Source organism: Varroa jacobsoni, unplaced genomic scaffold (assembly GCF_002532875.2).
Source record: "Varroa jacobsoni isolate VJ856 unplaced genomic scaffold, vjacob_1.0 contig00125, whole genome shotgun sequence".
Lineage (NCBI taxonomy): Eukaryota > Metazoa > Arthropoda > Arachnida > Mesostigmata > Varroidae > Varroa > Varroa jacobsoni.
This window is the reverse complement of record NW_019214413.1, coordinates 89,897-101,654: the sequence shown is the minus strand read 5'-3', so window position 1 is coordinate 101,654 and position 11,758 is coordinate 89,897. Positions and strand designations below refer to the sequence as shown.

At 40.6% G+C, this 11,758-nt stretch overlaps 3 protein-coding genes across 3 annotated transcripts; 1 reads left to right on the top strand and 2 right to left on the bottom strand.

The window, feature by feature from the left end:
- The first annotated feature begins 79 nt into the window (after positions 1-79).
- Ubqn (ubiquilin) lies at positions 80-4,024 on the top strand. The gene has a single exon (XM_022851242.2). The coding sequence runs from the start codon at positions 205-207 to the stop codon at positions 1,843-1,845; it is 1,641 nt and encodes a 546-aa protein (XP_022706977.1). The 5' UTR covers positions 80-204; the 3' UTR covers positions 1,846-4,024.
- Positions 4,025-5,858: 1,834 nt separating this feature from the next.
- Cmpk (cytidine/uridine monophosphate kinase Dak1) lies at positions 5,859-8,898 on the bottom strand. Its single transcript, XM_022851243.2, has 3 exons — positions 8,818-8,898; positions 7,880-8,164; positions 5,859-6,077 (listed from the first exon to the last, which is right to left on the bottom strand). The coding sequence occupies exons 1-3, from the start codon at positions 8,896-8,898 to the stop codon at positions 5,859-5,861; spliced, it is 585 nt and encodes a 194-aa protein (XP_022706978.2).
- Positions 8,899-9,407: 509 nt separating this feature from the next.
- Positions 9,408-11,503, bottom strand: LOC147752078 (uncharacterized). The gene is made up of 2 exons (XM_086972648.1): positions 11,382-11,503; positions 9,408-10,697 (listed from the first exon to the last, which is right to left on the bottom strand). The coding sequence occupies exon 2, from the start codon at positions 10,693-10,695 to the stop codon at positions 9,529-9,531; it is 1,167 nt and encodes a 388-aa protein (XP_086828774.1). The 5' UTR covers positions 10,696-10,697; positions 11,382-11,503; the 3' UTR covers positions 9,408-9,528.
- Between the last annotated feature and the right edge of the window lie 255 nt (positions 11,504-11,758).

Here is an 11,758-nt window from a genome sequence, read left to right as displayed (position 1 = left end):
GAGCACCGGAGAGAGGGTTGGTACCTGACCGCCAACTCGGCGGATAATCACAAGGAAATAACGCTGTTATGATCGGCATTGAGTCAAGATTATTAAGCGATTTGCAAAGTGGTGAGTAGTGACTTCACGTTCGATCCTGTTTCAACCCAAAGTGTGTGGTATTTGCGGGGCTGGGAGGACGCGTGAATTGAGCCCAGCCCGTTCATGATGAAGCTAACTGTGAAGACCACGAAGGACAAATATACAGTGGAGGTGGAGGACGGGGCCGATGTCAAGATTTTGAGACAGAAGGTGGCCGATGAGGCAAAGGCTCCTCTGGAACAAATCTGCCTTATATTTGCCGGAAAAATCCTTAAAGATGGCGAAACGCTCGAGTCACACGGACTCAAAGAAGGACTCGTGCTACATCTTGTGATCCGTGGCTCGAACAAAGCGGCTGCGCCCTCCTCTAATACCGATAATTCATCAACAACAGGTACTGGAACATCGACACAGCAGCAACAGGCCACGGGCTCAGCCGCGTCTAATTCAGGCGGTATTTTAAACTTACTTGGATTAGTAGGTCTGGCTGGTTTAGGAAATCTGGGCGGTTTAAGCAGCGTAGGAGCTGATGGTGGCTCGTTCCAGGCAATTGAGCAGCGTATGCAACAGGAGGTTATGAACAATCCAGAATTAATGCAACAGCTTATGGACAACCCGATAATACAGAGCATGATATCGAACCCCGAATTCCTTCGTACAATGATTAACGCTAACCCGCAGATGCGTGCGATCATTGAGAGAAACCCTGAGTTCGGTCACGTTCTTAATAACCCCGAAGTGCTGCGGCAAACGATGCAAATGGCCCGTAATCCGGCAGCATTCCAGGAAATGATGCGCAATCAAGATCGTGCTTTGTCCAACCTTGAATCAATTCCCGGCGGCTACAATCAGTTACGACGAATGTACACAGACCTTCAGGAGCCCATGTTGAACGCCGCTTCGGAACAGTTCGGTGGAAATCCCTTTGCCGCGCTCAGCAATAACTCGAACTCGGATAGCGACAATAGTACAAGGTTAACGCCGTCGACGACAGAGAACCGTGACCCACTTCCTAATCCATGGGCAGCCAACGCGCCCCAAGCCGGAAGTACAGGTGGAGGCGCAGGCAGTCCATTAGGTGGAATTAGGGGCGGCATGGAATCCATGATGAATCAGCCTGGAATACAGTCACTTCTCTCTCAACTGCAGTCAAATCCCGAAATGATGCAGAGTATGATGTCTTCTCCGTATATGGAGACCTTAATGCGGTCTCTAACTAACAGTCCTGCCCTAGCCGAACAGCTGATCGCTAGCAACCCCCTGTTCGCTAATAACCCCGCAATGCAAGAACAGATGCGGCAGATGATGCCCGAGTTTCTTGAGCAGATGCGTAACCCTCAAATGCGCGATCTACTGACGAACCCTCAGGCATTGGAAGCTATCCAGCGTATACAGGACAGTATGTCACAGTTAAGTCGTATTGCACCCGGAGTGTTTCCAACTGGACAACAAACTACCCTCACCGGCGGCGCTGTTGCAGCGAGTGAAACCGCTGCACCCGCCTCATCGCCAAGCGCAAGGCCAGCAACAAATGGGTCGCCTTCAGGTAACACAGCTGATCCCGACGCTTTGGGTAGCCTTATGGCAAACCTTTTACAAGGTGGGCTTGGCACAGGGGCTCAACCACCAGAAGAACGATTCCGTACCCAATTAGAGCAGTTGGCAGCAATGGGCTTCGTCAATCGTGAGGCCAACATCCGCGCTCTGATAGCCTCGTTCGGAGATGTCAATGGTGCCATTGAGCGACTTCTGCAGTCTCAGTGATAAGTGACGACGACAGTTACTCACGTTTGGGGGTTGCTATATAGCCCAAAAGCAACCACTTTACACGTGGAGCGAACTCAGCGACATGACGATTTGCGGTCTCTCAATCTTGTTTCCAATATATAATGGTTAATGGAGCAATGTCGTTGGCACCGGTATCACTTCCCACCGTCGTGATTTCGGAGCCCAAAGAATTTTAACAAGGAACAGAAAAAGGCGCACGTCTCCCTTCGGTAGGCCGCACTAATATTTGGTGCAACCATCCACCTGTCGGGAACCGTACTGCGTTGTTTGGCACTAACTAAGGATGAAAAAATGCCAGGACAAAAATTACGCTAAAAAATAAAGCAACAAAATGAACTTGTACGGGAAGGAAAACTCGAAAATCGCCGAAGTAACTAAAAATGAGTGAAATGCAAAAACATAATTGAACATAAGCCTCTATATTTATACCGATTATTACAAGCGATATATAAATACATTAAGTAATTATGCTGCTATTATATTACCTTCAAATTGAACCGATTTTGCGGAGACTGATAGAACGTGCAAAAAAAATGATAAATATAGCTTATATAAGTAACACAGAGACATATATATATATATATATATATATATATATATATATATATATAACAAACACACAGAGCCAAATACACACACACACGCACGTAAAACCATATATCTGAACAGATTAACTGGTTGATACGATTGATCGAATGCTAGAAGTTGACTTAGTCAACGTCTGTGAAGCATTTAATAATACTACATGGCTACAATGAAGATCCACATTGATCGCTACTGATGATGAAGATAAAGCTTACTTCTGATGGTCATGCATATTGATATGAACAATAAGACTATTTAGACAGTGTCAATAACAAGTTCTATTATTATTATTATTATCAGCTTATAATTATTGCAATTACTATGATCAATTACGATTATTTCCTGACTGAGTCAAGTTCAGTTAAAGCTGTAGGGTTGTAAGATCTTGTCAGAGATTGGAGGCGTCCTTCAATCCTGCTGTACGCAGCTGTTGTGTATGTGACATTTTGTTGTAAGCCTTTATCACCAGTTTTTCCCGTCGAGAAAAACAACACCAAGACGAAGGGGTATTATCATCACCTTTTGTCTTGAGTGTGTTTATTTACTGGCACAATTTTGCTACGGTTCAGCGACGGCATATGAAGTGTACAACGCAACGCAACGAGATGTTCGAAAATGAATGCAGTCAATGATTGAGAACTGCTCGCGTGTAGTCTTTATTTCAGTAATACATATTAGCATCGCAACATCAAATAGTATAATCATAACAGTAAGTAAACGAATAGCGTTTGTATCGTTTTGGCTTTGCATGAACGTTCTATTTTCTTGTCTTGCTATGTTACACGCATGTATGATTTTACTTGGCGTCTTTTGAGACGTCACTGAATAACAAAGGACGTATTAGATACATGCATTTGTCTAGTTTTATTTTCTTTCAATATGAAAATGAACTCGGTCGTATTTATATTCATTCAACGATGGATTAATAGAGAGCAACGTAGGCTATCGTCGATTCATGTTGGCGATAGCTAGCAGGTCTACTTGTAGAAGCTAATAGTACTTTCCACCAATGCAACAAATCTTGCAGGAAATTCCACTTCCGACCACCCATTTCGTCCGTCTCTCTTCTCCGTATATGACCTTCCTAGCTTTCTCATACTAAGGAAACGAACACTCGTAGATCCCAGCTGATAATGTAAAAGTCGCAAAACTAGAGGCAGTAATAAGGTAAGAACGTGCAGACCTGTGGTGTGACCACTGATCAACGGAAAAACGCGGCGAAGAGCACGATATACGCCATAAAATATCGAAAAGACTCGTACACGATATACAAGAAAACTAAAAACATTTATAGATACTGGCAGTTCTTATTGACCCACGTATGGTGGGAGGGACAACATGATTACTATATTATTAAAAACAATAAAAAACGAACTCCGTCAAAATATTACTGGTAGTGATAATGAATAGACGATAAAAAGGACATCAAATAACGCAAACGAAATTGAAAGAAATAAGAATGAAAACATAGTAACAAGCATAGAGATGCGAGTGGCAACAAAGAAGATGAAGAGAAAATCTTATGTTGGTTATGGTCGAATAAACAACGTTGATGTTTTATATACGTAAATTACGTGTTATTCATCTGTAATATACATCGAAAAAAGTATCAGTAGCATTGAACACAATTATAATAATTCTGTCCTTACCGGCACATATAACTTCCATTAAATGATATAGTGAACGTTAACTCGTATGTCGTTGTCGTATACAGCTCGTCTTCGCCACTCCTGTTTAAATGCAGATGCTCTCATTCTTAAGATTCTTAGTCGTCCTGCATATAGCAACAAATACAAATCCACATCCAGAAACAAATTATCACAAACCCGCTTACCTTTCAATACATACGTCTGTTGTAAAATAACTGATGATTCACGTCTTTGGTTCCATTAGTCATCCTGGCATACCCCATCATATATATACATATATATATATATATATATATATATATAATGGTAACGATTGCCTGAACTAAAGAGAAATGTATATTTCTCTTTCTTCTCTCTCAGAAAAAAGTAATGTATTGTAGTACACAACATTGCCACTATCACAAAACTGCGATAGCATGGAATCTGTTGTATAACCTCGATATCAGAAATTAACACTTACTATTTTAAACAGTTACTGCATGCATTAACATTAAGTATTAACATTAAAACTAAGTAAGAAAAATTGAGAATTATCTGTCAGAATTATCTGTCAACAACTATCAGTTTAACTTCTCAATTTTTCATGTGCACATTTGAAAAACTAAATGTGATGAAAAGTGCCTTCGATGTGCACTGACGTATCAGGTAAGGTAATTTAAGTCAGAATATGTACTTTATTAGTTTATTGTTAAGCATTCAGGAATTACTAACTACAGCAAAATGTCACCTGGCAACTAGCAAATCAGCTAAGGTATTGAAGAGCACTCGAAAATTTCGATTTAAACAAGGGAAGTTCAAACGTACAAATATAGTTGAACTTTTAGAGTAACCGGAGGACTGGTGGTAACTTGATTAACTACTCCTCCAAGAACCATAGAGAATCCAGGCGTGCAAAGGGGGAAATATTGTAATGCAAGGATCTATTGTAACCCAGTTTATTTAATGAAAATGTTTACCATGAAATATACCAATCAGTGATAACTAGCACAAAATAAGATACTTTTCGTACTTCTAACTCTTTTTAACTCTTTCAACTAACTCATGTTTATTTATTAAATTATATTCATGTTTTGAACAACTAATTTTAAGATGCTCTTATTGAAACCTGTCATTCGTTAGTACATTAGCTAGCATATCGGAATATTTAAACCGGATATATCTTTATTTTTAGACTGGTAGTCGAACACGATCTCCAAGGTTCGTTGTCAACACGCATTTTACTCCACTGATACAAATATAGTTTACTGGCTACGTGCTAAAGGCTCTTGTGATTCTTTTGGCATTCAGCCATCATGTGATATAATTGCTAATCAAGCTAATATTGAGAAATCGAGTTAAGTTAGATTGAATAATGTACTAAAGTGGTGGCCAAATTAATAACCTTAATTAAATTAAGTGGTGTATGGTGGTCGCGACTAAATGTTTCCACTACTAAATATCTGTAAAGTTAACTATTCAGTTTCAGGTAAATAGGTAATATATCCATGCATATTCTTTAACGATTGATAATAAAGAGAACTCAAAATGCCACTATTAGCTCAACAATGCACACCCAAAATATAAGGATTGGTCCTGAAATTTTCTTGACGCAATTCTTGACATTCATGAACACGCTAGCTAACACTAAAACCAAATTTTTATCCTGGGCAGATAGTAGTTTTATCAATAACTTTGTTTCAGAAGAAAATGCTACAATTCACAAAGGATGGGCACGCTGGTTTTGAAATTGTATCCCTACGTCTATACAGAATCGCTCTAGATAGATTCAAACACTTTTGAGATATCGGCAAAAATTGCCTCTTTGTCATTTCGATTCGAATCAAACGTGCGAACAATGTTTTTGGCTTCGTAATGCTTGATGATAGGCATAGTATCGTTTTGATAGGTGTGGAAACGCTTCCTAAGTGATTCAATATTGTCGTCTGATCTTCCGCTACCTGCTTGTCCACGGCCCAGACAACGCTCCGTCGCAACCTGCCGACAAAATAAATAACATGTTATTTTGAACTGCAAGTTGAAATCACAGCTTCGTAGGCTCTAGAAACCCCGCTAGTTAACACATTTTTCATTTGTCACTTAATTCACTGAAAAAAGCCCAGATGCCGATTGAAGTTGAATAGATGTTGAATTCCTAATTAAAAAATTAGACACTAATACTTTCGTCAGTTCTTTGACCTTTAATTCTGCTAATCATAGCAGAAATGTCATTGTTAATAATAAAACTTGTATGAATTGTAGTTAATACAGGAGTTCTAGACACAAAATATATAGAATAGTTTTTATGACCTTCCACCGCTCCATAGGTACTGCGTGAGCGATCCTGACGTTAACAGAGCACTGGCCAGGCTGTGCAATTCACCATACGCGGTATTTGTCGATTTCAAGGCAGCCGTCAACTCCGTCCTAAAGATAAGATTATGCCCAGGCGGCAGAGGTAAATGTCCCTCTAAATGTGACGAGCCTTTTCGTTGTGATTCTATAGGAAAACCGAGTAACTATAGACGGTGAAGTGACCGAACTGCCTTTCACCCAATAACTGGCTTACCTCAGAGGCACAACCCAAGGCAGCTCTTATTTTCCGTCTTACTGAAGGGCTTACTGGATCAAATAGGAAAGCCCAACTCATCTTGTGTGCGGACGACCTGATGAGATATAAGATCGAACAGGTTTCAAGTGCAGCAAGATCTAGCCCGGCTCCACGCGGCAAACAGATTAGGAACTGACCGTAAATTTCACTGAGATGGTTCAGAAAAGACACAGGACGGCGGCCACTGACAGCTTGTATTTTGCCAGGTCGCCTCTTTTCTATGTAAACTGGTTTCCATCCTTGGGGTTGTTCCCTTCTGCAAACAGCAGAAGTTTCATTGCGCACGTTACCTAAATGATGCAAGAAGTCAATATTGACCGCATGGGCGATAAAATAGCCTTATCACTTGCACCTCGCAACTGCTCTCAGTTCGTTCGATGGCAAAGTAGTTCCGATCGCAAGGAGTGAGATACGTGTCATTTGGTAAAATCTTACAGCGGGAAACCTTGAACAATTAAACCTTGTCAAAGCGTCTTTCTTCAAAAAAGCATTGGGACTACACATAGTAACCCAAAATCACCTGGCGTATGTCCTAGCCGACTCGCCACTGCTGTCCAAGCGCTTACATCATCGCTTTGAACTGCCAGTAATGGAAGCTTTCAGGACAATTCTTAAGAACTGGGAGCCATTCGCGTAGATTGATTGGATTTTTTGGTCTCGGATGCGATAAGAAACAGCAGGTGGAAAGGGACGAACGAGGTGGTTAAGTAGATATGTCGCCACTTGCTTTGCCACAGACTTTAGCTAGGTTATACGAGCATGATGATGCGTATAAATGCTTTACATTCGAAGGAACTTCGAATAGATATCATGCGGTTCGTTGCACCTTAGTATTACCTTTAGAACATCTAGCACATTACTTTTTTTAATTAATTTTATAAATTAAAAAAAAAACTCATTTGACACAAACTGCTTTGAATGTACATATATTCTTTCTCTGATATTGGAATATTGTGTTGTCGGCTTATATATTTGAACTTTTTATGAAGTTCCCGGCTGCTAATAAAATTTTATTCTTATTTTCCATCAGGTTAAAATATCTTCTGTTATCAAAAAATTATAAACAGGAACCACCTTGCCAGTCTGTATAATCATTATAAGCGTTTTAGAGCAATTATGCACTCTATCCTCAAATCAACTTTAAAGATCTATCAAGATAAGTATTCTAATAAAATGTTTGTACGCATACCTCTTCACTGCAGGTAAGGAGGAGCACAAAGAGAACATCAGCTTTATCGCTCATTTGTTTTTCCCAACCCTCAAGGTTGTTCTGACTACGAGGAAAGCCATCGATGAGGAAACAATCTTTGCCTGACTCCTTCATAGCCTTTTCAATAAGCGAGCAGGTTATCTCGACCGGTACGATAGTTCCATTGCGTATATGACCTTCAATGAGTTCACCGTATGGCGAACCTGGTGTGTTTCGCTCTGCGCGAAGCAAGTCTCCAGCGGACAGATGAACAAAGTTGAATTTCTGTCGAAAGCCAAAATTCGAAATACTTATTGTACAATGACTGCTAAAAAAAAGTGTATTGCAAAACGTGTCAATTTTGCGCTTTATTATTATGGCCTTTACGTGGAATGACTTACTCGTAGCTGACTATGTTGCTTTCTTTGTATTGGCTACTCAACGGCTAAATAATGCTTCTACTGATAAACGTCCGCTAGAGACGCTGCCTATACGTCGCTTATTTTTGAAAAAAAACTAAGCTTTTCAAGTGCGTCTACTAAAATTCTAATTAATCTGAAAAAACTAAATATGTTGCTACTACGTTGAATGCATATCTTTAAGTCACTTTGTTTCAATAAGCAGATCCGTAAACACATCCATGTGAGGTACAATTTATTTCACTATCCAGACCAAAAAGGTAGATTCTAGGACTGAAAAATGGCGATTGGAGTATGCACGTAATGTATCTTCAAAGAACAGCTGAACAAAGACGTCTTTATACCACAAGAAATCTAGTATTTTCAGTATAACCAGCACTTGAGATAACTTTCTCAGAATGCGAGATGCAATAAAAAATTACAATCGTAAATATAATTTAGAAGACTCGAGTGGTCGCAAGATATATGCAAAATCGATAAAGAATTATGCCATTGCAGTATTTTGTTTGTAATACATACGTTGACAATTTTTTCACATTGAGTTCCCTTGCCGGAGCCGGGTGGGCCAAGAACGAAAACAACCTTTGGTTTGTTAGCCATCGCGGTAACGAGCGTGCGTTCTTGATTTAGGATACTATCCTCAGATCTGTCCAGGCCCAGTACATCTGGCGTCCGAAGCAGTCGATCCCTTTTTATGGACACCCGAACTGGCTGGAATGCTTTTCTGGAATTGCCCAAAGGTCGCAATTCTGTTTCATTCGCTAATCAGAAGTGCCCATGCCTGTTTGCTCGTACCAGACATACTCATACTATAAACTAGTATTATCGGCACCAAATTATAGCCTACAGCTAGATTCTATCGTCCACTGTCTTTCCTATCGTGTAGCTTAATTGTTTATGTCATAAGTAATGGAATGTCCACCTAAACCGCCTTTATCAGGACGCATGACTTACATCGTTCTCATCGGGTATAAAGAGTACAAGCAGAACACTTTCCTGAGAGTTCCATGCCGCTCTTTTATGTATAAATGATCTGAATTAAATTAACATACTAGAAAAATGTATGTTTTGCACCGAGTATATTTTTCAACTACATATAGAACGCTGTCTTTTAAACAAGTAAATATTCACAATGCTACATATTTTATTTTTATACAGTACAAATTTACAATAGTTATTACATCCCTTATTTCCTTCAGGCATTACGTCCATGAACTTCCTTGGTGGATCCTAGAAACCATACTTTTGTTGCGTTTCTCGCTTGGTCATTTTATTGACGCTCCATTGGTTTTTAAGTTCATTCTCACGTGCTTTTGCCATAAAAGCGAGATGTGTAATATGATGTTTAGACTTATGCCGCCGTGTCGGCTCGTTCTCTGTGGGCGGCGGGGTTTTGTCCTCAATCGTGATATTCTTCACAAGGTTCGACCTGGCTTCCACCGTGAAGTCAGCAGCGTCAATTGTGAACATTTCGATCTTTTCTTCACGACGGCCGCGCAATTGAAGAAGCGCCTCTGGTGGAAGATCATTTGACGCTAATGACACTAACCCAGGTTCTGGATAAGCTGCCGGAACTGACGGCTGCAGCATGGTTTCATAGGGTTCATGTTCTTGCTCACTAACCGATATTTTCGAAGGACCAATTATCTCTGGACTAACGCCACGTTTATTACGTGGTACCAAGTCCTCTTTCTTAAGCAGGTCCTTAATTTGGTCATCAGATAATTTCGGTTCCTCAAAGCTGAAGAAGCTGTTGCTCGAAGAACCAGCTCCATGAGCATCATCATTGTCATCATTAGAACTGGTCTGGTGAACTTTTTTTTTCGGATCAGCCGTTTCCGATTTAGACGAGGCCGGTCGTTTTCCTAACGATTGGGGCATTAGCCGCGCTAGAGAAGTTTTACTGTCGACCGGCATTTTGAAGGCAGCGGGCTTGGGCAAGAGAGCAATAAGGCCAGACCCAGCAGCAGTCCTTAATAATTTCGGCTTCGGTTTTTCCTCTACGTTGTAATCATCATCATCTTTAAAATCCGACAGTTTTGGCAACACGATTTGACGTTTTTTAGACTTTGTAGGCTTTAGAGAAATAATGTCAGAAACGTCTTCCTCAACCGCCTCCGTTGGCTTAGGCACCGGCAAATTGGCAAATAGGGCTTCGGGAAACTCGGGCGCGTGTTCGCTTAGCACAAATTCGTCTTCGTCTTCAATGCTGTCAACCCCGAAAATCTGAGAATTTCGCACATTCTCTGACGCTCTTTTTTCGCTTGTAGAAGCTCTATCCGGGTGTTTCATAAGAGGAACGGCCGGCCCAGCACCAGCGGTTTGTGCGATCTCCGCATCGCTTTCACTGGAATCATCGCTATCAGACGCATACCCTGCCAACGCGGCGAGAGACATCGCTGCAATGTGTCATAATATAATAAAAGTACCAGCCTAATGAAGACTATAGCAAAAAAGCATGTCGCCAATTCACTGCTCCTGGGGTTTTGTCTACCAATGTAAATTTGTAGAACTGAATATTCGAAAATAAATTATTCGACTAAGAGAGTAGGTATTTGCACACGCTTGAGCAGACACAACATCTGATCACTGAGTCTAGTAGAACACATCTTGCTCGTCACAGGATGTTTTGAGAGAGATAAAGCTTCGCTAGTGATCTTTCCAAGCAAATATCGTTTCGAAGGTTCGCGATACCACAATACAGGCCATACACAATATATGTTCGGAAAAGTGCGGTATGTAAACGTCTACTTTACTTTGATAACAGTAACATAATTTCCCAACAGAATATATTTTATAATGGAGGTTGCATAAACATTCATATATATGAACACTGTGGTTTTTCCTGTCTTAGGCACTATCAGTGTTTCTTTCGAGAAAGATTCGAGAAGTTTACTTCACGACAGGAGGCGATGAAACAGAACGCTAGGTAGGTACAAAGTGAAGAAGTGTTGCAAAAAATCTGGGACGAAAATATGTGACAAGCGTATCCAGTAGTAAATACCCTACAGTTAGCCCTATAAAACCCGTCGATTATTTAATTAGTTTTGTAAACCACAAACACCATGACACTTAATTAATACCTGTCGATTCCCTGTTGACTATTGAAACTGGCAATTCTGCTGACTGGCGGATTGACGATACGCTGCGATAATACAAATGCCGTTGCTGTAGCTGACGCTCGAACGATAACTGCGGCGGGAACAGCCGCAAAGACTTTAGGACAACAGACAATCATCCATTCATCGGAAGAGCCTCTGAGCCTTTTCTGAACGAAAAATCGGTAACAGGCACACAATTCAAATTCTTGCTGTGTTCCCGCATAAATATAGTGCACATGCACCACTCAAACATAAGTATTGATAGCACAGTATCATTAATAAATGCTGCGTTCGGCTCAAACTTGAACATGATACATCCCTGTCATGCACATAATTTGCTGTTCGCTTACATTGCCGTT